Source organism: Cricetulus griseus, chromosome 7 (assembly GCF_003668045.3).
Source record: "Cricetulus griseus strain 17A/GY chromosome 7, alternate assembly CriGri-PICRH-1.0, whole genome shotgun sequence".
Lineage (NCBI taxonomy): Eukaryota > Metazoa > Chordata > Mammalia > Rodentia > Cricetidae > Cricetulus > Cricetulus griseus.
In genome coordinates, this window is record NC_048600.1 from 99,479,233 (window position 1) to 99,506,844 (window position 27,612).

General features: G+C 39.7%; 1 protein-coding gene and 1 non-coding gene across 5 annotated transcripts in view; one reads left to right on the plus strand and one right to left on the minus strand.

The window, feature by feature from the left end:
- Ints2 (integrator complex subunit 2) overlaps positions 1–23,477 on the minus strand; it is a 48,351-nt gene extending 24,874 nt beyond the window's left edge. The window contains exons 1-13 of one of the 4 annotated variants that reach the window (XM_027426370.2): positions 23,361–23,477; positions 21,707–22,013; positions 20,840–20,978; positions 18,144–18,246; positions 16,638–16,751; positions 14,824–14,954; positions 14,429–14,602; positions 10,588–10,814; positions 8,957–9,082; positions 3,949–4,020; positions 3,743–3,857; positions 1,954–2,022; positions 394–528 (exon numbers count right to left, since the gene is read on the minus strand). In XM_027426370.2, coding sequence (XP_027282171.1) covers positions 394–528; positions 1,954–2,022; positions 3,743–3,857; positions 3,949–4,020; positions 8,957–9,082; positions 10,588–10,814; positions 14,429–14,602; positions 14,824–14,954; positions 16,638–16,751; positions 18,144–18,246; positions 20,840–20,978; positions 21,707–22,013; positions 23,361–23,379 — 1,731 coding nt within the window. In that variant the 5' untranslated portion in view covers positions 23,380–23,477. Of the gene's footprint in view, positions 1–393; positions 529–1,953; positions 2,023–3,742; positions 3,858–3,948; positions 4,021–8,956; positions 9,083–10,587; positions 10,815–14,428; positions 14,603–14,823; positions 14,955–16,637; positions 16,752–18,143; positions 18,247–20,839; positions 20,979–21,706; positions 22,078–23,084 lie in introns of those variants that run through there. The other 3 variants (XM_027426371.2, XM_027426372.2, XM_027426369.2) reach the window with 3 other exon arrangements.
- On the plus strand, positions 6,049–6,156 carry LOC113836876. The gene has a single exon (XR_003487398.1). It is a non-coding gene; the product is annotated as a U6 spliceosomal RNA (small nuclear RNA).
- Positions 23,478–27,612: the final 4,135 nt, after the last annotated feature.

The following is a 27,612-nucleotide window of genomic DNA, read 5'->3' on the forward strand; positions in this document are numbered from 1 at the left end:
AATTGACGTGGAAAAACAGTAGTATACTTTTTTTTTTGTTTTTGATTTTGAGACAGGGTTTCTCTGTGTAACAGCTGTGGCTATCCTGGAACTCACATTGTAGACCAGGCTGGCCTCGAACTCACAGAGATCCACCTGCCTCTACCTCCATAGTGCTGGTATTAAAGGTGTCAACCACCATCGCCAGGCTCTAATACTATACAATTTGTAAATAAGTTATAATATTGTTTTAAAATCTGAAATTGGGTTAATAATAATTAACTATATAATTAGTATTTAGCTTACTAACAAACATTATATATAAGAACCAGAGGAAAGGACAATAGTAAACAAACCAAGAACTAGTGAGGAAGATCTGAGTTACAGTTTAAAACCTAAAGTGTAAAGTCATACTTTTATTGACACTTTGTGCTTGGTAAATGATCGACTCCTGAGAAGCTGGTAAATACAATGAATGGGCAGAAACCCAGTAATGTTGGCACTCAGGTTGCTGGTGACAGGGACTCGAACTGCATGAGCTGTGACAACCTAAAAGGCAAAAATAACATTAAGACACATAAGATAATAAACACAAAATTAGTTTGAAAGAAGGTATAGTATATAGACTACCACCATTAGTAGGCCATCAGCACTTAAATGTAGTTTATGAGGATGAATGAGGAGAATGAACAAGTATAAGTTTTAATTTTTTCTTTTTTTTGCTTTGTTTTGAGACAGAGTCTCATATACACCACGCTGGCCCTGAACTCTCCATGTTGCTTAGGACCATGACCCTGAACTCTTGATTCTCCTATTTCTTTCTCTGAGTGCTAGGATTACAGACATGTGCCTAGATGTTTTCATGAGACTTTATCTCAGTAAGGATAGGAATACATCTATGTCAGTGTTAAGATGCTTGTCTAGCATATTCAAATTCCTGAGTTCAATCCCCAGTATAGGTCCTACATAGTATGTATAAATACTTAGTAACTAGTACAGATCTCTAATTTTCTATTTATTTTAACACAAACACATGTAAAGAGATTGAGATGCAATTCAGTGGTACAACAGTAGCATAGCATACAAAGGCCGATGGTTCAATTTCCAACACCACCAAAGAAACTACAACTAAAAACAAGTAACTAAACAAATGCACAAGTGATAATGTTAAAAATATAAAACTCAGTAGCTAGGCTGATGTATTCTAGAGAAGCCCCCTTACCTTTCAAATCATTTTTTACATGTGTTGAGGGTTGCTTTGAGGGCTAATTTTTTTCTAGTAGTTACATGAGCTGGGCCTGGTGGCATACTCCTGAAATTTCAGCACTCAGGAGGTTGGCTGCTCAGGAGGACGGCAGAGTTCAGAGAGTTTATAGCAAGCCTGGCCTATATAATAAGTTCCAGTCCACCCAGAGCTACAGAGTAAGAATCTGTCTCAGAAGGAAATATATATACATATACATACACATACATATACATATATGTATATGTGTATACATATATGTATATGTATGTGTATATATATGTGATTTGGCAAATGAATTTGAGAACTAATTTTTACATTTAGAAATACTTTATAGAAAAGAAAATTATTCTTGGATTTACCCACAGACAAGGGTACTGAAGCCAAATAAATGTAAACAAAAGAATAAGGAACCAGAAGCTAGCTTGTAATCTAACTACAAACACTTTACAACCTAAAGACTTCACTAGGGCTCTGTTTTCTCAAAGCAATCCAAATGGTCAGCCCACATGAGTACATCATCAGTATCTACAACCACATTCTCAAGTACCCAGTCAAAGTTCCCAAGAATATATAAACTCAACACATACTCAGAGTAGCTAAGTTACTTTAAGTGAATTATTCACAGAGAGTTTAAAGATGAAATCAATTATCACTATAAATTGAAATCATGAAAAACGACTTTATTCTTTGAAGTAGTTTAGTTAGTAACTAAGGACAAAAGGAAGTACCTGCTCAGTGAAGATTTCCTGTGTGAAGATAGTCTTCATTCTACTCAAGGAGCTTGGCTTAATCACAATCTAAAATAGTAAAAAGAGTTCCAACAGCATGTAAAACTGTATGAAATTCAATTACTCTCATGAATTTATTACCCAAAATGGGTATGATGCACAATATTAATGTTCAAAAGTTAAACTTTTCTTTCACACATGGCTTCTCAAGGATGACATTAAGGGACACATAAGCAGAACCAATGTAATATATACTTAGTGTGCATGCCTGTTGCCTCAGACACCTGGGAAGATGAGGCAGGAGGATTACTAGAACCCAGGCGATCAGGAACAACCTGGGCGATATAGTAAACCCTTCTGTCAAAAATAAAGATAAGACATAGTTTAAAATTACTTAATAAGTAGTGCTAATTATTGGCACTAGCTAATAGCTATTACCACTAACTACCAGTGGACAGAAGAGGTTTATCCAATGAATGGAGACAAAAAACATATACATTTCATAAACATATACTTTGTTATACACATGACACTACACACCAAGTACTTCGAATGGAATAAACCTTAAAATCAATGCAGAACTAAAGTACATATAACTCCGTGAAAGGGTGCTTGCCTAGTATAAGTGAAGCCCTGTGTTTGTTCACTAGTACTAAGAATAAAAATATTTAAATGTAAAGCATAAAGCCACAAATGAACTAAAAGAAAGTCTTGTAAGGTGAGTGTTATGTCTCACACATATAAACCCACACTCCTGTGGAATAGGCAGGGGATCACATGAAAGTCTGAGCCAGTCTGGGCTACAAAGCAAGACCTTGTCTCAAAAAAAACAAAACAAAACAAAACAAAACAAAACAAAACTAGTTTTATTAGTAATCAACAAAACATAAAATAAGCTGGATCATTCTCTACCAATCAAATTTGCAGGTCAGGCATGGTGATGCACACCTTTAATTCCAGCACTCAGAAAGCAGAGGCAGGTAGATCTCTATGGGTTTGAGGTCAAACTGATCTACATACCAAGTTCTAGGACAGCCCGAATTATATAGAGAGACCTTGTCTCAATAAAAAAAAATTAAAAAATTTAAATCAAAAGTTAAAACGAATGGTTCTGTCTAGGTATGGTAAGATTTTAGGAAACCAGGGGCTCTCGTGTATTAATGTGAACAGTGAAATGGGGAAGACCTCTACAAAAAATAATCTGACATTATTTAGCACACAAACACTTTTATTTGTGAGTCTCTTAAATAACATAGTTACACACAAATAACTGCATTCTACAATTTTATCTTAAACAGACCGAAAGTATATGAATATATAGATGTGTGATTTTGTGTATATTTACATAAATGAGTTTATAGAAAATCTACATAGGAAATTAAAAACCCATCCAGACTATCATGAGTTGCAGGCCAGCCTGTCTCAAACAACAACAACAACAAAGAGGGCTGGAAAGATGACTCACCAGTGGACTGCTCTCGAAAAGGACACAAATTTTGTTCCTAACACCCATGTCAGGTGGCTCACAACAGCGCCAGAGGTTCTCTTCCCTCTTCTGGCTTCTATGGGCAATTGCATACATGTGTATATATGCCCACACAGACATACATACACAAAATTTAAATAAATGTTCTAAAAATTCCTATTTTTCTAGAAATTCTTTAATAAAACATCAAACAAGCAAAAAACTAAAATTGCTTAAATGAACACAATGTATTTATTTTCTACTATGACAGAATGTCCAGTTTAGACACTCTTTCTTTCAGAAAAAAATATTCTTAAAAATTACCTTCATCCCCAAGGTGGAGCAGACTAAGTCAATGATAGCACTAAGCTGGTTGCTATGGAAATACATGGCCACCAATAACAACATCTCCCCAAAAGAAGCGGAGACACCTGATGTACTGTTAAAACAGAAAAGAAACTATGAATTTCCAAGGCGAGAATAAATAAGAAAGCTTTCTGACCCAAGCGAGCACAGGGCTGCATCCTTACCTCTCAAAGTAAGCCTCTTCTTTGATCATCCAGCTGAGCCACACCACCATCAGCTGCTCCTGCTCTGGTGTGCTGTGGAGACACCATGGCAGCACCCCATGAACCATCCAGCAACCAAGAACACGGTCTTCTGAAAGCATTTTACCCTTATTTTTAAAGACTTATTTACTCTTATTTTAAACTTATGAGGAGTTTGCCTGTATGTATACACATGTACCATGTGCATGCCTGGTGTCCTCGGATCCCAGAAACTAGAATTACAGATGGGATGCTGAGAACTGAACCCAGGTCTTCTGCAAGAGTACCAAGTGTTATTAACCACTGAGCCATGTCTCCAGCCCTGAAGTTATTTTTTCTAGGAATAATTTTTCTCCTCAATTTTAAAATACAAACTCAAATTAATGGCTTGCTAAATTGGATCACTGATTACAATTAAAACATGAGACAGTTTGAGAACTCAAAGTTGAAGGCGTTGGCTTCATGAATCTGAACTGTCAAAACCTCCTCAAGTCTTAATAACTATATCTGCAATCTAGAGACAGTGACATTCCCTCTTATTCCTTGGAAAAACAAAGATCTCTGGGGTTAAAATGTTGAAAGAACTACACTAAGAATTGATCACTTACTTCATATAGGAAAAAAAAATCTAGTGTTAAAACACAAGCATCAGCTGGGCAAGATTTGGCAGCTCAGTCTTTAGTTCCAACACTCAGGAGACAGAGGCAGGCAGATCTCTGTAACTTCAAGGCCAGCCTGGTCTACAGAGCGAGTTCCAGGCTCCAAAGCAATACAGAGAAATGGCTATAAAAAATATAAAGGTAATAACTTTTTTTAAATTTTCTTTTCCATTTATTTATTTGTGGGGAGGGAGATGAGTAGGTGTATGCACCATGACATGGATATAGATGTCAGAAGACAACTTTCAGGAATCAGGTCACATGTGAATCCAACTCAGGTCATCAGGCTTGGTGGCTAATGCCTTTACCCACTAAGACATCTCACCAGCCCAAAAACAGTAATAACTTCTTTAACACAATTATTAGATTTAAAACTAAAAGTCACACTTTGACTTGGACTTGGGCAAAAATGTCATAGTGCCCTTACATTTCACTGCAGGAAAATAAGTAAAACACAAAGCAACTAAACTGTGTTTTTCCCACTACTCCAAACAAAGAAAATGTAAAAGGTCATTTATACTTATAAATTATACTATAATCAACAATCCTTGAATCATTTCACTAAAGCAGGAGAATGCTATACAGGAGAATGCCTTAAGGACCAGCCAGACCCTGGTGGAACTCCCATCTGTGCAATTACTCATTGTGATCTTAGACACAAAAGTTTATCCTTCTGAACGTCAGTCCTCCTACCAAATAAGTATGACACTACAGAGTAATGAGGACTAGAGGTAATGGTTACAAAGACCTTGGGGAGGAAAAACCAGAGCATATAGCCAACATTTTTTTTTTTTTTTTTTTTTTTTTTTGGGTTTTTCAAGACATGGTCTCTCTGTGTAATAGTCCTGGCTATACTGGAACTGACTTTGAAAACCAAGCTGTCCTTGAACTAACTAACAGAGATCCGCCTGCCTCTGCTTCCCTAGTGGGGGGATTAAAGGCATGTGCCACCACCACCTGGCTAACATTACTTACTTTTAATTTTACTAACATTATACTTTCTTGAGAAGCACTAAAATTACATTAAAAGAAATTTTAGGCCAAAGAGAAGCCTCAGGGGCAAAGCTGAGCTTGATCCCCGGGACCTGTATGAGGAAGAACTGACTCCCACAAGTTGTTCTCTGATCTCAACATACATGAATGGCACATGGATGCCCACACACATACACATGTACACACAAAATAAAATAAATGCAATAAAAAACCTTTAACAAAAGGGTGTTAGAAAATATCAGTACCCCTTCAATGACACAGTGGCTACTATAAAGAAAAAAACAGTCAAACACCAAACAATCCCAATACTTGGGAGGTGGAAGCAGGAAAATTAGGAGTTGAAGGACAATCTCAATAATACAAGTTGTTCCAGAAAATAAAGAAAAGAATGAAAGAACAAAGTGAGAACCCTTAGAAATTAAACACTGCCGTGCTCGCTTCGGCAGCACATATATTAAAATTGGAAAGAATCACATAAGATCAGCATGGCCCTCTCGAAAGGATATTTTCGGGGACTTTTGAAGTAGGACTGTATATTGATTTATGAAATGAACATGAGACTTTGATGATAAGGAGTAGAGAGTTATGATTTGAAATGATGTTGTATTTGGGTATCAAGGTGACAAGAGGTGAGATTGTGATGACTAATCTCCATTTTCAACTTATGAAATCTAGAATACCTGGGAGATGGGCCTTTGTGTATACCTCAGGGTATTATCTTGAGTAAGTTGATGGAAGTGGGAAAGCCCACCTATTATAAGTGCATTATTCCTTAGTCTGGAGCAGCTGAGCTCTATACAAAGGTCAGGGTGAGCAGAGTGTAAGGATTTGTTGCTCTGCTTCTTGGCTATGGATGGAATGTGACCAGCTTCTTCAAGTTCCTGCTGCTGCTACAGTCACATACTGATGGACTACAACCTTGTATTAGGAAGCAAAATAAACTCTTTCTACTAAAAAGAAATTAAACACTGCACATGAAGACAAAGGCTGAACAATGAAACAGTTTCTTCCTGGAGTAGTGAAAGTATCCTGTAATTAGATTATGGCAACAGCTGTATAACTATTAAAATGCTAAGGACCCTTAATGGTAACTAAAGTGTACAACTATATAAATTTGCTGACATGTTTTATGGCAGCTTTTCAAAGCACAGAAAAGAGTATGGGATAAGGAAATTCCATGATCATCTCTGAAAGAAGTCACACAAGAAGGGTTGTTACATAAAAAAACCCCAAAGAAGGACTTTACCAAAAAATTAATTTAGGAACAGTTCCTAGAACTAAAGGATATCAGTTTCTAGTTGGAAAGGACCCACTGGGTGTGGAGAATGAAGAATCAGTACGAACTTGGGCAGGATGTGATGATGCAAGTGTAATCCCAAAATTGGAGGGTTGAAGCAAGAGTGCAGCAGAGAGGTCCATATCAGCCAGAAAGACTGTCTCAAATAAACAAAAATCAAAACAAAGCAAGCAAAAAAAAAAAAAAGAAAGAAAGAAAGAAACATTAAGAACCAAATTATCATCCAGGAATTTCAAAACCATGTGAGAAAGATCTAATCCTACACATTTGCACAATGACTATGACACCCAAAGGGACCAGGAATTAGGATGATTCTAGGCCATGACAACACTCTTAGTTAGAATCAACAGGACACACACTTTCAAAATCTTCAAAAGAAATTACTTCCTGATTAGAATTCTACATGCCATCAAACCATTGGCCAAATGTCAGAATGGAGGCATTTTCAGAAATCCACCCCTGCTCTGAAGAATTTGCCTCCCACATGTCTGCTTTCTAAAGATTCGAATGAAGAACAATTCCTGTGTACAGCTGCAGAACACTAGGTACAGAGGGATCAAGACAAGACTGGAGCAGACAACACTACCCTGGGCAAGATTTCTGAGAAAGATTAAACAAATAGACTGTCTGAAGAGTCAGATTAGGCCCAGAGGAGATTTAGCGACATTTTGTTTCTTTGTTGTACAGTTTTATGTGTCTGAGGGGTTTTGATTTTTTGGTTTGTTTTGTTTTGTTGTTATTAGTTTTTTGAGACAGGGTCTCATTATATAGCCTAGGCAACCCTCAAACTCATGGTCTCCTGTGGGCTGGGATGAACTACCACAACCAGCAAGATTTAGTTTTGCAGGTGGTGGTAGTGGTAGTAGTAGTAGTAGTAGTAGTAGTAGTAGTAGTAGTAGCAGCAGCAGCAGCAGCAGCAGCAGCAGTAGCGGCGGCAGCGGCGGCGGCGGTGGCACACGCCTTTAATCCTGGCACCCGGGAGGCAGAGGCAGGCGGATCCCTGTGGGTTTGAGGCCAGCCTGGTCTACAGAGCGAGTTCCTGGACAGGCTCCAAAGCCAAAGAGAAATGCTGTCTCAAAAAACAAAAACAAAACAAATTATAACTATGCTAGGATAATAGAAGGAAAAGAAGAAAAGGAAGATATATAGTGTTTACAGACAGTGAGAAAAACAAAAAGAACTAATTGTTCATCTTTGAAAATGGGAATTCAATTAGCTAATACCTAAAAGTATTATCAACTATGAAGTAGTGGGGCCAGTGAGATCACTCAAGGGGTAAAGGCATTTGCCACCAACCTGATAACCAGAGTTCCATCTTTGAAGCCAACACAGTAGGAGAGAAGTTACTCCAGTAAATTGTCCTTTGACCTCCACACATGCATCATAGCACTAGTGCACAAACCACACCACACCACACCACACACACACACACACACACACACACACACACACCCTAAGGAACTAAACACAAAAAATAAACAGGTAATAAAGATTTTTAAAACTTTTTAAACAATGTACTAGTAAGACCCAAAATTACTCAAGAACTAAAAGATACCACCTTCAAGGAAGGAAAAGTAGGGAAGAAAAATTATCAGCCTTCAAAATGATCTGACTCCTTTAAACAATGGATGGCATTCAGATGCTAACACCCTTCATTGAAGGAGACCATGATTGTCCATGCCTCGGCCAGTGTCTGTAGTAAAACTTTTTTTTTTTTAAAGATTTTATTTATTTATTATGTACACATGTATATCTGCACACCAGCAGAGGGCACCAGATCTCATTCAAGGTAGTTGTGAGCCACCATGTGATTGTTGGGAATTGAACTCAGGACCTCTGGAAGAGCAGTCAGTGCTCTTAACCTCTGAGCCATCTCAAACCCATGTGGTAAACTTTTAATAACATGCTATATACCCATTCTGGTGGCAGCACACACATGCTAGGCAAACTAACTACACTACAGGCTCACCCCATACATACATTTTGATAAGTAAATAAAAGCACATCTTGAAAGAGTAGAGCAATTTAAATAGTAAGGTACCTGACAAGTGTAGAAAAGGCCAGCAGCATACAGAAAGAGAGAGAAACAAATCGAACCCCAGCTGGTGTGGCAGGAGGGCGGCTGGTCATCAACTGCAGCAACTGTTCAGCTTCTTCTTCAGTTGGTCTGAAAGGGGAAACACAGTGAGGTTTTACATTTGCTTGTTTGTTTATCTACTTTTAGTTCAGAAGGAAGCAAATGAATTCTCCAACATTTTAACCTTTCAAGTACAAACTTTTTAATGTCACTTATAAAAAAATACATTCAATTACTTAGTGTGTGTGTGTGTGTGTGTGTGTGTGTGTGTGTGTGTGTGTGTGTGTGTGTGTGGAGTGTATATGTATTGTATGTATAAGGTGTGTGTGTGGTATATGATAGTACACATGAATGTATGGATATTCATGTCTATGCACACATGCAGGAGGGCACTCTGTCTTATTGCCTTGAGGCAAGGTGGGTCACTGATGCAGAAACTAGCTGTTCCCACTGGACTTGCTGACCAGAAAGCTCCTGGGACACTTATATCTCTACCCTCATAACAGTGAGGTTATAGGCATGTACAGCCATGCTCAGCTTTTTAGGTGAGTACTGGGGATTCAAACGCAAGTAATCATGAATGCAGAGTAAGCAATCCTTTTTTTTGTTTGTTTTTTGTTTTTTTTGTTTTTTGAGACAGGGTTTAGCCCTAGCTGTCACGGATCTCACTCTGTAGACCAGGCTGGCCTCGAACTCACAGAGATCCGCCTGCCTCTGCCTCCAAAGTGCTGGGATTAAAGGTGTGCGCCACCACCACCCAGCTAGAGCAAGCATTTTTTTTTTTCATTTTCTTTTTCCATATTCAGTTAGATAGAAAGAGCAAGCATTCTTAAGCCTGAGCCATTACCCTACACTTTCATCGTTATTGGTCAATTCTCTCTTTCCAACTGTCTGCATTTTAATGGCATATGGATTTATCACTGAGAAATAGAAACAGAATTACTTTGTCTCTACAAAAAAAAAAAAAAAAACAGAATTCAGTGAGCAACAGACTTTAAAGGCAGTAAAAGCAGAGGTCATAGACATGACAAGCTCATGTTACTTATGCATCCTGCTGAACTCACAGCAGTTCATACTTTATAGAATTATGGAGTTAATGGATTGTAACAACTTAAATTTGAACCAAACTGCTGGGCCAGCATTTGCTTAACTAAACTGTCAGAACTGAAAGGCACATGAGACACATACAGGAATGTTGCAATACCAGCTGAAACATTTGGTGCAGTGACTTAGAATCTTGTGCCAAGAACCATGTCCTGTCAATTATAAAACAGGAGTCTTCACCTGACCTAGGTGTGGTTGTGGGTCACTCACAGGTCTCTTACAGGTATCTTTTTAAACTGTTAAAAATCGCAGAGTCCTTTACACTATGATTAAAAACTGACAAAGTACTCTTATCCCTCCAATATCTGCATAATTCTATTTGTAATCAGAAACTATATCAAAATATTCCTTAAGGACAGTTGGCCTTAACACCTTTAATCTTGACATAAGCTAGTAAAATTAAAAGCCTGAGCCTCTTAATAAAGTCCTTTGGCTCACTTCTCTGAGATTAGAAACAAGAAGATAAAAAGGTAAAATATCAGATTGAGTACTTGAGTCCAGCAATCCCCATCAAGGCACAGTATAGACGTAAGAGTGCACTGGCTTTCACAACATGCTCTTCCTTCAGCCCCGAGTACACAGACACAGTGGGCTCCATCTCCACATCGGCTTCTTCTACAATACGAGTACTCCTCACTGTAGGAAGAATGCCCATCAACTCCAGAAGAAGCTGCCTCCTCATCTGCCAAAGGACAGAACCGCTGGTCTCCCTTTTTCTCTGTAAGAAGTGTGAATTGGCAAAGGAAGAGAGAATAGAGCCTTTACTAAATTAAAAGGAAACTAAACAGATCTCATCAACCTTGCAGTTGACCCAACATGAAAAGACTATCATAATTGTAGTTCCATTTTAACAAGTCAAGAAAACTCAAAATCTATTCATCTACTCACCCCAATTTGCACTGATTGCAGAGGAAAAGCTAAACTGATGCAAACTGAGTTGTAAATAGTTATTTAAATAGTACTTTCATTTGGGTGTAACTGTCTACTCCTGTAAATCATAGTACTCTGGAGGCAGAGACAAGAGAACTGTTAGAAGCCAGGGCAGTCTACATAGCAAATTCCAGTATAGCCAGAGCTACAGAACAAAAAGAAGATGGCTCTGGGGTTAAGAGCACCCACTGCTCTTGTAGAGGACCCAGGTTCAGTTCCCAACCTCACACTGGGACTTCCAACACATCAGGTGGTACAACAGCAGCACTTAGTGTCTGGAGAACCTGAAAGCCACAGCTTAGCTCACTACTAATTATGTGCATCGTGGTGTGTAAGTGAACCTCTTTGAACCTAAGTTCATTCCTGATTGACAAGGAAATAAATATTAGTATGATATACTTTTAAAGATAGCATAATAAAGCATTTATAGGTCTATAACCACCACCCCAGCCCCAGCTCTTCAGGGGGGGGATGTTTTAGTCATCACTCGCTCTTCAAGTCTAACACTGTACTTGTCATGTAGCAAGCATTCAATGCTTATTAAGAAATGAACAAAGAAAGATCATACATATGAAAGCAATTCTAAAACTATAAGAGGAGAGGCATTTCCTTAGCCAGGTATAGTGACATGTACCTTTAATCAGTGCTTTTTATTCCTAAGACTGTGATCAAGTAAAGTATAATAAACCTGTCTGAACAATAATGTTAAATTCCAAGAAGAAAAGTGTGTTGGGCACAATGGACTATGAGGAACAACATGAGCATACTGACTGCTCAGCACACAGCCATGCACAACAGTCACACAATGGACATGCATTTCCTTTCCTTTTAAAAAGCAAAGCTGAAGAGTAGTTTTCAAATGGACTGTAAATAAAGTAAGTCTTGGATGTAAAACAATGTGATTCCATGGCATAAAAGTAGTTTCTAAGCCAGATATATGTTATCCATGTGAAACATGTTAAAAGTCAGCCTGCTAATTAAAAAAAAAAAAAAGAGTCAGTCTGTACTAGCAATTCTACTCAGAAGCAAAAATTAAAGTATTCTCTAAGTTAAAAAACTGTTGGGGGGGGGGGAGTAAAGGCCATTGGCCATTGGACATGGAGGCCATGCCTATAATCAATCCCAACACTCAAGAGGATTACCTCAAACCTAAAATTTGAAGACAGCCTGGGCTACTACAATCCAGGGCAGCCTCAGAAACAAAGGAAGAGCCTATTTCAAACACACACACAAAACCTGTTGCAAAATATAATAACATACAAGACAAGCATGCTAGCATATACCTATAATCAGAGCTACTCAAAGGTAGAGGCAGAGGAAGCCAAGTTCAAGGTCAGTCTAGGCAACCTTAAGGAAGGAAGGAAATTCCTTTGCTAGGGTATTTTCTACATAGGGCAGGGTTCTCATCATGTAGCCCAGCTGGCAGTGAATGTGAGATGTACCTATCCCACAATACTGCTTCTAGCTACTGTGTGCTAGTATTAAAGATATATGTCACCATACCTGGCCAAGGAAATTCTGACACATGCTACAGGATGAACCTTGAAGTCAGTATATTAAGGAAATAACACACACAAAATGACAAGTATCCTGTGATTTGACATGTATGAGGTAGCTAGAATGGTATCCAGAATTCACCAAGAACAAAGCTAGAGCCATGATTATCAGTTTACAGGAAAGAAGACCAGGCAGTTTAAAGGGTTCAGAGTCTGTATACCACAAGGAATATAACTCAGTGATACAGTGCTTACAAGTGTAAAGCCCAGACCAAAACAAACAAACAAACAAACAAAAAATCCTAAAAATAGATAATGGTTACGTATGCATAACATTTCCAATGGTCCTTTTCTTTCCCTTTGTGTGCATGCATGTGCACACATGTGCACATAAGCTGCATATATGTAGAGCGCAGAGAAAAAAGCTGGGTGTCTTCTTCCAACACTCTCCATCTTCTTTGCTTTTAATGATTTGTTTACATTTACTTATGTCTTTGTATATGTATGTACAGGTAGGAAACAGAGGCTGCAGAGGGCATCAGATCCTCTGGAAGTGGAGTTACAGACAGTTGTGAGCTGCCCACTGTGGGTGCTGAGAACAGAACTCGGGCCCTCCATGAGAGCAGAAGTGCTCCTAATTGATGGGCCATCTTTTCAGCTGCCCCACCTTATGTTTTCAGACTGAACCCGGAACTCGACATTTCAGTTACACTGACCAAGGAAGCCTCCAGGTCATCTGTATCTGTCTCCCCAACACTGAGGATAGAGACAAATGTTGTCACACCTGCTTTTACGTTACTAGGGTTCTAAGCTAGGGTCCTTGTGTTTGTATAGCAAGGATTTACCACTGAGTCTCTAGCTCCACACTGTAAAGTTTTAATGCCATTGAATTGTATTCTTAAAAATGATTAAATACAAATTGTTATATATATTTTACCAACACACACACACATATGTATTAAATTACAGATATGACTTACTTTGATGATCTAATGTAACAGTATAGGACCTTAGAGAGTCCCCATATTCTTTCAAGGTGCCAGAAAGTACAAATAGCCCTTCAGAATATTAAGATAGTACCTGTCATCCCTCCATTCTCACTAGCTTACAGCACATTCTCCAAAGGGAGACACTGAAGAGATCTGAAAACTGTAAAGCAGTACAACTATTCTCACTAGTTTTTTTTTTTTCTTTTGGGGGGTGATTATATTTTTTAAAATGTAATGTTTACTAAGCATGGTGAGGCATTCCTATGATCTTTGTAATCAGGAAGCTTAGGCACAAAGATCAGGAGGAATTCTAAGCAAACCTTGACTAAATACCAAGACTGAGCTAAAAAATAAAAAAACAATATACACATACACATACACACATTTCATGTTTACATTTAACTGAAGTTATTTCACTTTCAATAAATTGCATATTTCAAAATTTTTAATTTCTAATATGGAAAATATCAAAAGACAAAAGCCACATAAACAAAATCTTTCATATTCTTCATGGTTCTTTTTAATGTAAAAAGGTTCCTAAAACTAAGTCTGACAATCACTGGTCTAAAGGTATCTTCTTTTTCTTTTACTTTTTCCCCTTTGGCCTTTTGTTTGTTTGAGACACAGTCCCTCTATGTAGCACTGGCTAGCCTGGAACTGTAAACCAGGCTGGCCTCAAATTCATAGAGATCCACCTGCCTCTGCCTCCAGGATGCTATTACATGTGTGTGCCACCACACCTGGCTCCCATGGTATTTAGCCTCGAAATCATAGCAATCCTCCTGCCTCAGTCTTCCAAGTACAGAGACTGCAGAAATGAGCCTCCAGGCCTACTAAACACATCCTTCTAAAGCAGTTTCTTCACTCTTAGTAACTGACCCTAATTATCCTTCGCTACAAATATATTTGACTCTCACCTGTTGTCCATTTCGAATAAAGGTTCCAAACCAAGTCCTGACTTTTGCATTTGTTCCAAGAAGCAAGCCACTAACAAAGCAAACCAAGTCACTCACTCCATCTTCACAAGTTTCAGTTTTAGTATGATCTAATGTCAAAGCTACTCCAAGTCCTGGCAAGTGACATTCTTCCACCTAACACAGCAGAGAAAACAAATTAAACACAGTAAGAAAAAGAGCCAGGACATTTGAAAATTGAATGCATCTCAAGTTCTGAGGAAGGGACCTCACAAAACACGAGACCTCAAAGGGAAGGAGGGCAGCACACTCAGCACTTCATTACAACTCCCCGTTTCTATAATATTCTCAAGCAGCCTCCAGGAAAATCTACTTATGGAGACAAGAGCATCTCTTACCACCACGCCCCGGACCTTCAGGGCCTGAGAAGGGTTCATTCTGCACAGGAATCGTAATGCATCTGTCCTGCGCCTCCCTCCAAGACTTTCTTCATCTTGTCGTTCTCCATTTTTGATCAGGCCCCTACAAACTATTATTTAAAAGTCTCTATTATTTTAAGCTTTGTTAAGCTTTTATAAGCAAGGTGTTATAAGCCATTTCTTCATTCTTGAAAACTAATCATTTATGCAGCTGGAACAGTGTAGAAGGAAAACATTGGGAAACTTGATAGTATAGCAACATAAACCAAGTGAAAAAGAATAAAGGAATGAAAAAGACCTAAGCTAATAACAACATGGAAGACAACACGTAGTAACATCTGCAACTATAAACCCAGAAGGACAAAGGTAGCAAACAAAACTAAATATATTTGAGCTGGCCATGGTGGTACACAACCTTTAATCATAGCACTGGGGAGACAGAGGGGAGTCTCAAATTGGAAGCCAGTCTGGACTACATATGCAAGATCAAGGATGACTCGAGCTAAAAAGTGATTCAGTGTCACAGGAAAATTAAATAAATAAATAAAAGGCTAGAGTTAAGCTTAGTGGAAGAGCACCAGACTAGAACCCATGTGGCTATGCATTCAATTCCCACAAAACAAAAACAACTAGTTCAGCCTAGTAGCACAGGCCTGTAATTTGAACAATCTGGGTATCTGAGGCAGAAGGAACACAAGTTCAAAACCTGCTTCAGCAACAAAGTGAGTTCAAATCCAGCATGGACATCTTAGTGAGACCCTGTCTCAAAATGAAAAAGTTAAAAGAGAGAGGGATGAACAACAGTGGCAGAGCACTTGCCAAGCCAGTGCAAGGCACTGTGGTCAATACCTAGTACTGAAAAACAATAAAAGTTAAATGGGGGAAAACTACTGCCAAGAAAACTACCCTTCAAAGCAAGTAGCTCTGGGTTTAATCCCAAACACACATAAATAAAAACAAAACAAAAAATAAGTTTGAATAGATCTACACTACACTAAAAACAATAGGTATGTAGATAAAACCTTTCCCCCACATTTTAAAAAGGACTTGAAAGTCAGGTGGGCATTGCAGTGCACACCTGTAATATCAGCACTGGGAAGGAAGATTACTTAAAAGTTCAAGGCCACCCAGGCTACACAGTGAGACTCTGTCAAAATACCAGAAAAGAGGGCTTGTGAAGTGGCTTCAGCAAGTTAAGGTGCTTGCCACCAACACTTACTACTGAGTTAAATTCCTCTAATCTCCACATTCTTGGGCACATGCACACAAGTGCATATGCACACAGGCACACACACACTCTAAATAAATAAATAAATAGAAGAAAAAAAATTAACTACTTAAAGTAAAAGCAAGAATATACTTTGGAATTTATAATACCTATGAATTAAATGTATGATTAAAAATTAATACAAAGGTAGAAAGAGAAAAAAGGAACAAGACATACCTAGCCACCACAATAATTACATTAAATGGCTTATATAAATTATGTAAACAATTCAATTAAAAGCCAGACTGGTCTGGGATGTAACTCAGAGGCAGACTACTTGCCTAGCATGCTAGCCACTGGGTTCCTGCCCAGCACAGAAGGGAGGGGACACAGCACTAAATACAGTGCCATGCACTTACAACACCAGTAACACTCAGAAGGCAGAAGCAAAAAATTCACAAATTCAAAGACAGCCAAGAATACAGAGCAAGACTCTATTTTAAAACAACAACAACAACAACAACAAAAATGCTCTAAACAAGTCAAAGCAATCTGATATGTCATTTTTAAATTAAATTATATTTACCTTCATTAAAACTATCAGGAACATTGGCTACCAAGAGACATAAGAACCAGGCACCATTTCTAACATGTAGCAAGGCTTCGGCTACATCGACTATAGGAAGCAAGGAAGGGAGCTCTGGAAGAAAAAAAGCCACTGTCACTACTAAGGCATGACCCCTAAAGTGTTACCTGTTCAATAACTGACATTTCAAAGATGTCACCAAATGTAACTCACTTAAAGTACTAGTTCCTTAGTCTCATCAGCTACACTTCAGTTAACCTACGACCACATGAGGCAAGGGGAGGGGCTACTAACTGGTCAATACAACACAGAATATGGCAGAAGTTTCCCTAAATAGCACTGGTCTAGAAAGTTATTTTCATAAAATCTTTACATTTCTGTATCTTTTTTTTTTTTTTTTTTTTTTCCCTGAGACAGGGTTTCTCTGTGGCTTTGGAGGCTGTCCTGGAACTAGCTCTTGTAGACCAGGCTTGTCTTGAACTCACAGAGATCCGCCTGCCTCTGCCTCCCAAGTGCTAGGATTAAAGGCGTGCGCCACCGCTGCCCAGCCATTTCTATATCTTCTTATTTTTATTTTATCATATCTATATCTATTAAAAAGAATCTGGAAAAGCAAAAAAAAGTACAAAGAAAAAAACGTATGCTAGCTCTAATCCTATATATATGTATTTAATATATTTATAATAGTAAATATATTTAGTATCTAATTTTAATCCTCTCATAGATAATTTTAACATTAAGTAAAGCTGAGATAATATTTACTTCCTCTGCCCTTTGCTATTTGACTGAACATATTATGAGCATTTATAAAGTCACTAAAATTATTAACCATGAAATCAAATATATAATGCGAATGTGCACAAAATATGGCATACTTATACAGTCTAAGTCACTGAGCCTTGTTCTAATACTAGTCATTTTTAACTTAAACTTTTTTTAAGAATTATTTATGGGCATGTGGGTGTGTCTATGTGAGGCTGTTAGATCCCCAGGAGCTAGAGTTACAGGCAGTTGTGAGTCACCTGAACCAAACTAGGGTCCTCCGGCAGAGCATCAAGTGCTCTTAACCATTGAGCCATTTGTCCAGCCCTTTAACCTAGAAAATAACTTTTACATTTTTAAGGATTTTGTTTTTGTTTTTGGTTTTTGGTTTTTTTTTGGGGGGGGGGCCGTTATTTGAGACATGATCTCCCTCCATAGCCCAAGCTGGTCTGGATTTTGTCACAATACTCCTGCCTCAGCCTCCCAAATGCTAGACCCCACCCAGTTTAGATAATCCTTAAATACCAAATTTGGGGCTATCGAGAAGATACTGCTCTTGTAAGGGACCTGAGTCCCAGCATTCACATCAGACAGCTGATAACTGCCTATACCTCCAGTTCCAGAACATCCAATGCACACTATCAGACACACACCCAGCACTGCAGGCTAAGGAGTCACACAGTAACACTTCACTTGACACTATATCTGAAATGTATCTTGGCACCCAGTCAGTAAAGTACCTACCTGCTTGTAAAATACAAAGAACATCTGCAGCTTCCTCCAAGTACACTGGACTCTCAAAAAGCTCAGAAGACTTGAAAAAAAACTCTCCATTAGATTCCGATACCTTAGAAAAAAGAGGAAAGAAGGCAGGCAAGAACTATTAATTTCAAGTCATTTTTAGCATTTTTTTTTATTGTTTTTGAGCTCACATACCATGAGTTTATGCTGTGATATTTTAAGGTAGGTTCTCACCATGCAGCCATGGCTGGCCTGAACTCAGTTCATAGATGAGGCTAGCCTTTAATCTACTGGCCTAAGATGGTATAAAACTGTGGATCTTCTTGTCTCTGCCTCTCTAGTGCTGGGATTGAAGGTGTGTTCTGCCATGCCCAGCCTTTCATCACTTTGAATGTGACTAACATACTGCAGCAAAGTCTGTAGGACCCTATCAATTTTAACCAGTCTAACCATGATTATTACTCAGACATAGCATTAGTCTCAGGAACTGCACAGTGGCTACATCTTATAATCCCACCATTTGAAAAGCTGAGAGAGAACCTCAAGTCACAAAGCCACCCTAGCTCCTAGTGAAATTCTGTCCCCCACAAAAAAAGAAGGAAGGAAAGGGTGGGGGAAAGTTTTGGAATTAAGGATGTGTGCCACCACCACCTGACTCAGATATACAATTTAGAGATACTTGAAATTAAAGGATAAGGCAAGCCAAGAAACAATATAGACATGTTATCCATATAAACTGTTGAGCAAAATAACCAAAACTGAGCCAGGTGGTGGTGGCCCATGCCTTTAATCCCAGCACTTGGGAGGAGGCAGAGGCAGGTGGATTTCTGTGAGTTCAAACCCAGCCTGGTCTACAGAGAGAGCTCCAGGACAGGCTACAAAGCAATACAGAGACATCCTATCTCGAAAAACCAAAACAAACAAACAAACAAACAAACAAACAAAACAACTGAGCTGCAAGATGGCTCAGCAGGCAACAGCCCTGGTCCAAGCCTGATAACCTGAGTGTGATTCCCAGAAGCCACAGTGGAAATAGAGAAAGAACCCATGAGTGTTAACCTCTGGCTTCTACAAGTGTGCCAACATATATGTATACACACACACACACACACACACACACACACACTATATATATATATATATATAATTTAAAACTGTAATTTTAAAGCAGTATAACAAATATAAATTCATTTCATTCTAATGACCAATGAAGAAAAAGTAAAAAAAATAACACAGGGACTGACAATTTTGAGGCTAGAAAAGTCGTACATCCCAGCAACTATAGGACATAGAAAGCTGAGATAGGGAGAACGGAAGTCTGATGTCATCCTAAGCACTCTCAAATTTACATTATGTGTATTGGTGTTTTCCATGTTTATGTCTGTATACCACCTGTGTGAGTTATAGATGACTGTAATCTGCCATGTGGGGGCTGGGAATCAAACCTGGGTCCCCTAAAAGAACAGTTAGTACTCTTAACTGATAAACTCTCTCCAACCCAAAGTGGTCTCTCTTTCTATTGTTTGTTGTGTACACCAGGCTACTTGGCCCTTGAGCATACAGGGATTCTGTCTCCCATCTCACCATGGCCCACTGATACTACAAATGGGCACCACCTCACATGGTGTTTATCGGTTCTAGAGACTCAAAGTCAGGTCTTCACATGTATTCAGCAAGTGTTTTACCTACTTGAGCCATTTCCCCAGCCAGAAAGAACTTTGGATAGTCTCCATTACTGACAATTAAACAGTCTAGCAGGTGAGGCAAGCTAATCAATCATCCTGTATAAAGTTCAGCTCTGATACTCCTTATTCCATGTCATAGGAGGTATTTAATACCAGTATCTTTACGAATTAAACACATTTTTATACTTTACAACATTTTATGGGAGATATTATTAACAAAACAAACCAACAAAAAGGTATTAACAAACAGCAATTTATATAAGTTAAATTTCTTTTTAACAGATGTTAAGGGGGCTGAAGAGATGAAATGGCACCCATTACTCTTGTAGAGAATCCAGGTTTGGTCCCCAGCACCTACATTGTGGCTCACAATCAATAACTCCAGTTCCAAGAAATGCTATGCTCTCTTCTGTACTCTGCAGGCACCTATCACTCATATAGTAATAGACATATAATCAAGCAAAACATTCACGCATATAAAATAAAACTTAAAAAATTTTTTAAGGATATTAAGAATCCATTATATAGATTCCAGACACACAAAAAAAATACTAATGATGATGAATACAGAATACCTGGGTATAGTGGTACACACCCGTAATCCCAGCACTCGACAGACAGAGGCAAGTGGATCTGAGTCTGAGGCCAGCCTGATCTACATAAGTGAGTTCTAGGACAGCCAGGGCCATGTAGGAAGACCCTTTCTCAAAAAGCCATGAATAAACAAACAAACAATCAGGATAGGCATAAATCCAAGAATCCAGTGGTGGCACATGCCTATCCCAGCACTCAAGAGGCAGACCAGGCCAGAGTGAGTTCTAGGACAGCCAGGGCTATACAGAGAAATCCTGTCTTGGGGGAAAAAAAAGTCATTTCAGTCTTTGAAAGAAACACACAAATCAAACAGAAATACTAGGGGAATGCATAACCTGACTGCCTTCTTGCTTATATGTTTTACTATTCTCTAGACGTAGGTATCAAATCATGAATGTTTCAGGCGGAGATTTTAAGCACCTTGTTCATAATTGCCAACAGTTCACTAAGCACAAGCCGCAATCGACGAGGTGAATCACTGTGTTCAAATTCTAGTGTCAGTCCATGCTGAAGCTGTGACACCAGGATGCTCTCGCCACTGCCTCCTCCAAGCTTATGCCTAGTAAAGTACAAACAAGGGAAACAAGTTACTGGCATGGCAATCAGTACCTGTTACTGCAATAATGTACTCACTGTAAATGTTTCCATTTCCTCTGAAATACTTAGTTTGTCTATGTATTCCAAGCGCTCACAAACTGTAAACTAACAATGATCACTGACTTCTGCAACAATGGCTTACTAACAGATAAATAAATGATGGGTCAGAAAGGAATTAACACCAGCCCCATCTCAGAGAATCAATTGTAATCTTAAAAAGCTCAGTGAAGCCAGGCATTGGCTTCACTGGTACGCACCTTTAATCCCAGCACTCAGGAGGCAGAGGCAGATGGATCTCTGTGATTTTGAGACCAGCCTGGTCTACAAGAGCTAGTTCCAGGACAGCCTCCAAAGCCACAGAAAAACCCTGTCTCGAAAAGCAAAAATAAACAACAACAAAAAGCTCAGTGTTTCCAGTAAAACCTTCCTAGATGTTATCCTGCTTACTTCCCACTAAGAGTAACTGAAGTAATATGTAGCTAATCCTCTCTATGTAACATTTTATAACACAGAGAGCTCTTAGAATTTTCACTATAAAAGGAAAAGACCTCTGTAAAAAGACCTCTGTAAAATGTACTCCAAACAAAAGCTTTCACTCTCTTTTCTGGAGGTCTGACAGCTGTGAACAACATGTGATTCCCTCCTTTGGAATATCAAGTACATCCCAAGTGACACAGAACACAACTTTACCTAAGCTGCTGTTCTTTGCTGGCATCTTGTTCTAAAGCATGAAAGTCCACAGACAGCAGTGCAACAATGGAGTTGACAGCTTCCACTCCAGACAGAAGGCGAAGAATAAGCTTCTTATCCTGAGCCCAGCTTTGACTCTGGTCAGCAGGAGCACAAAGTGCCATCCTCACCAAGCAGGGCAAGAGAAGTCTTAGTTCTGGATCACTTAAAGATGCCAAGCGAACAACATCCACCTTCTGCATGGCTTCAAAAGCAAAAGGGCTGACAAACTGAAGGCTTGTACACTCAGTCATCATCACTCTTGATCCTGATGAGTTAAAAACAACAAAATGAAAACAGGCATCTAAGTCCCACATGTATCAAAACCCTCCTTAAGAAAATCTGAAAAGGCGGCCAGGCAGTCGTTCGTGGCCTTTAATCCCAGCACTTGGGAGGAAGAGGGAGGCAGATGTCTGTGAGTTTGAGGCCAACCTGGTCTAAGAAGTGAGTTCCAGGCTACCTAGTGCTGTTACAAGATCAAACCCTATCTCTCACAAAAAATAAATAAACAAAATAAAATAAAAGGTGTGCTGCATATTTAGTAGGTCCCTGTGTTGACAATGTTGCTGGCACAATTAAACACCAGGTTTCTCTGTCTGCCTATGTTTCTACTGATATCTGGAATATGAGAAGAAAAACTGCTAATTAATGTCTCTTCCAAACTTAGGGATCCTTTGCCCTAATACTTATTTTTATGTAACTACAACATGAGCTCCAGAGAATGAAGTAATGGTAATATTACTCCTTGGTGGAAAAATTCCAGGCTGAACCCTTCTATACTAAACACCAGTTCAAGTCCAACAATTTCCTCCTCACTATGCTGGTTTAATGAGCTCCATGAAATAAAAAAGAAAATAAATGGCAGTAGCCAGCTCTTGTTGGTTTAACAAGATATATTTATCCAAAAGTCATATCAGATTCAAGGTTTTGAAAGTCACAACGTTGTCCTGTATCACCTGTGTTACAGGGGATGTATAGAGCAGATGTACAGGCATAATCAGCTGAGGAATGAAAAGAGTCTCACTTGGACACCTGTGGATCTTGGATAATTGTTAAAAGGCAGCAAAAAAGAGAGCTGAACACATAGCAGAAGCCACCCCGTCTCAAGACCCACTCACAGAGCTGGGGGTAGAGAGTCGTGGACACAAATGTTGCTCTGTTTTCAACTGTAAATTCTGGTCTTTAACAGTAGTAGAGTGAGCTCGAGGCAGAGGGGACAAGACCTGTGTGCTCAGGAGTCTCTACCCGGTAGCAATGAGAACCGAGTCCCCGGGCTGAGAAGATTCGGGCGGACTTCAGACAAAGCGGCACTTGGGCCGGAGAAGCCGACGCTTCGTACCTTAAGATCTACCCTCCAGCCTCAAGGGACCCACTCGGATTCCGCGTCCGAGCGCCGGACGAGGCAGAAGTCGAGAGCGCGGTCCGAAGTTGGGCCTAGGCGATTATCCGGATCCCCAAACCCCGGCTGCGCCCCCGGGTCGACTCGGGCACCAAGAATTCGGACGCTGGGACCAACCGGGTCGTCGAAAGAGCGGGGTTAGAATGGGGACACTGCAAGGGGGAGGAGGCAGAAACAGCCAGGAGAGAGAGGAAAGCAGAGAAGACTTATTTCAACCTGCACCCTGCACCTCCATTCATCGCCAGCGTCTGGCCCGCGTCGGCCACCGTACAGCACTGAGACGATATCGGCAGCAAGAGAAAAAACCAGCTTGAGGCGCCGGGGCCGCACTGCGCGTGCGCGGGACCGCCCCTTCCTCCTCTACGGTCCTCCGAGCTTCCGAAAATGTGGAGCGCGAGTTTTTATTCGTTCCTCTCCCGGAGCTTTCCGCTTGGGACCTGTCAGATGAGTCGCTTAACGTCAGAGCTAAAATCCCCGCTGGGATTATCGCGACATTTAAATGACAATAATGTATGTAAAAACTAATAGTACTCGTTGTCCCTTGCGTTCCTCCACCGAAACTTGCGTAATGGAACTCGGCTGTAGCCTCCTTGAAACCCCTGCCTGCCAGTGCCATCTCCGCACCAAAGTTCTAGAATCCCAGGACCTGTGTACAGGAGAATTTTTAAAGTAATGTGATGCAAGCCTACACACTAATGGCCAAAGTGTAGTATCTTGCTTAGGGGCTTTTCACTGTCTAGTTTTGAGATGTGTACCCCAAATAACAAGCGCGTGCCACCACTCCCGGCTAGCATTCGGGATTTGCTTTTCAGACATGTTCTGTGTAGTAGTCCTGGTTGGCCTGAAGATTATGTGGGCGAGGCTGACCTGCCTTGTCACAATCCCCGTCTCCCAAATGCTGGTGTTAGAGCGTCTATGCCTTTCTCCGTTCTTTAGGCTACAAAAATCACTTTCAGGAGTGTGAATTTTAGGAATTCACTGGAATCTTCTCAAAATTCCACTTCCCGGAAGAAAGTCAAAAAGTCAAAAACTTAAGAAGTTTCTAAAAAGAAGTCTCACGGTCTTTGAAAATCGCAAGCATATATCCCATATTAAATGTTTCTGGGAGCCGGGCGTTGGTGGCGCACGCCTTTAATCCCAGCACTTGGGAGGTAGAAGCAGGCGGATCTCTGTGAGTTCGAGACCAGCCTTCTCTACAAGAGCTAGTTCCAGGACAGCCTCCAAAGCTGTAGAGAAACCCTGTCTCGAAAAAACAAAACAAACAAACATTTTCTGGGAGACTGAACCTCACTATGTTGGTCAGGAACTCCTGCATTTTGGGATTGCAGATTATGCCACCTCGACCAGCTAGCTATGTAGTGACATTTCTTATGTGTATGTACTTACATGTAAATATCAGAAAATAACTTACAGAAGTTGGTTTGCTCCTTCCACCATGTGTGTCCTGGAGCTTGAATTCAGAATATAAGGCTCAGAAACCAGCCATCTTTCATGCCCCTACAGTATTTCAGTATTTTATAAAGATTGCTGCTCTTCAGAGGACCTGGGTTCAGTTACCAGCACCTACATATGGTGTTTCACAGCCACCTGTAACTCCAGGGGATCTGATACTCTCTTATGGCCTCTACAGGGCATGTGCTCTCTCTCTCTCTCCTCTCTCTCTCTCTCCTCTCTCTCTCTCTCTCTCTCTCTCTCTCTCTCTCTCTCTCTCTCTCTCTCCCTCCCTCTCACACACACAGACACAGAGGAACAGAGGAATAACATTCTTTTAAGGTATTTCTAGAGCTGGGGAGATGGATAAAGGGTTAGAAGCACTGGCTGGTCTTCCAGAGGATGTGGGTTTGGTTCCAGAGCCCACAGGGAAACTGACAGCAGTCTGTAATTCCATTTCCAGAAGATCCAATGTCCTCTTCTGGCCTCAGTGGGCACTGACAACATGTAGTACACAGATAGAACATACAGGCAAAACATCTATACTCATAAAATAAATGAATCTTAAAACCCAAAAAGAATAGAGCATAACTCAACTGATCATTTCTAAAATTTTTAAAACTATTTCTAAGGCTCTGATAAAGGGATAATCTCTGAAAAATAAACTGAACTCTCAGGGTAGATAATCAGCAAAGGAATAAAAAAACTGAGATGCAGTGTTTCTCAAAATTTTTCAATTGATTAAGAGTAATGCCTTTAGTACTGTGAACCAAAACATGCAATTTTCTGTAATATGTTTATATATCGCATATACTTTTATGCCATAGACACAACATGCTCGCACTGAGATGGTAACAAACGTTTTATCAAATACACATAGTACTTGCTATACATCCTATTATTGGGAGGTGACAGTGAGACTGGGTCTATCTATATACGAAGCCTTAGCACTCAGGATCCTATTACCTCAGATTCCCAGTTCTTGAAATTACAAGAACCAGCTACAAACTTTTTAAAAATTTGGCTAGTCACTGTATAATTGAAAGCAATTTCAAAAGTGTTAATGGGTTACAAAGTATACAATTACAGGCCTGACATGGTGGTGTGTGCCTTTAATCCCAACATTCAGGAGTTATAGTCAGGTGAGTCTTTGTGAGTTTGGGACCAGCCACATAAGAGACTTTGGAGAAAAGGGGGAAGGGATATAGAGAGAAGACCATTTATTTGTAATCTCAGTACATAAGAGGCTGAAGCGAAAGATTACAAATTGGAAGCTAGCCTGAGCTACATAGTGACTATCTAAGGGAAAAATAAACAGGAAACAAAAACTGAGAGATTAAGCAATTTAACCTTCCTGGGTAATCTTTTCACAGAAAAGGGGAAAGAGGATCCAAGCACTGGTTTGAGGGATTAATGAGAGGAGGATGGCCAGGAACCAGGTGGTCCAACTCTAATTGTCCATGAACTCATGGTCACTAGCAGGTAGGAGGGATGCAGATACAGCGTCTCCACCTCAAGCTACAGAACAGAAAATTAACCCAGCCTGAATGACTCAGAGGTGAGTGCCAAAACTTAGCTATCTCAATGTTCCCCTTATCCTTCCAGTAACTATGAGCAGAGGAATTCTCTTCCCCACCCCCCACAGGGTTTCTCTGTGTAGCTTTGTAGAGCAGGCTGGCCTTGAACTCACATAGATCTGCCTGCCTCTGCTTCCGAATGCACTGCTGGAATTCTTAAACCAGAAATGTGGAAGCCCTGGAAGATTGCATTCTTTCTCTTATTTGCTTGGTAAAAATCCTTCAAATCAGAGAGACACTACTTGCCAATCAAACTATTTGGATAATCATACAGAATTTGGCCACCTGACCGAAAAAAACACTTAGCCATGGACTTTGGAGTTCTAATCCGTCTCCTCAGTTAAACTCAGTTGTAAGCTTTTTACAAAACATCTTGTTTAACTAGACAGATTATATTCACAAATAGTAACTAATCCTTCAAAGTAGCACTAAGCTTCTAAATTACACTTTTGGTTATCACAAATTTGATTATCACAGGACAATCTCACAAGTTCAAAGAAACAATCTTTTAAGATTTATTTATTTATGTTTACAGCCTTTTGCCTGCATGTATTCCTGCACACCAGCAGAGGGCACCAGATCTCATTATAGATGGTTGTAAACCACCATGTGGTTGCTGGGAGTCCAACTCAGGACCTCTAGGAAGAGCAGCCAGTACTCGTAACCTCTGAGCCATCTCACCAGCCCCCAAAGAAACAATCTTTTAATGATTGTCATACAGAGCCCATTGTCAAATCCAACCACAAAGGTATTTCGTCAATTCTGTGATATTTTTTTCAAATGCTAACGTCCTTGAATTGGGCTGCTTTATAATCAGTAGTGATGGTTTACTTGATAATATTTTTCCTTACGACTCAAAGCTGTCGTAATTACTGATGGCTTGGATTAGGTGAAACATTATTACTTCCTTCAGAAGACTTTCCAGAAAAAGTAAGCATTCTTTGGACTGGCTGACTCTGATTTGCTTTCTCTCTCTACCCTTGGAGGAATAAACAACAAAAAAGAGAAAACTTCCACATCTACATTTTCGGGTGTAGCAGGTGCTTTTATGCATAAATGAGCTTCAAGAAATTAAAGGCAAACTAAAGAAGGGTCAGTACTCTTGGGAAATAAAGTTCCAGAAATATAAGGATCTTAGAGGATGTTTTCCTCAATGGGGAGTGGTAATCTCAGCACCCAGGAAACCAGAACTGGAGGATAGAGATCAAGGCCACCTGGAGCTCTGGAGCAAGAATGTCTCAAATACAGTAACAATCCGCACCCTTCTGAATGCATGTCCATTCCCATAACCCTCTCCTTTTATCTATGCTCCCAAACAGTTTGTGTGCTATTAGTTTCTGGTACCTACTTTGTAAAATCTTTAAAAGCTGTTCAGATTTAGTTTTATGTGTATGAGTGTTTTGCTTAAAACCTTGAAAACAAGGTAAGCACCGGCTTCCAATCTTTCATTACTTTGCAGT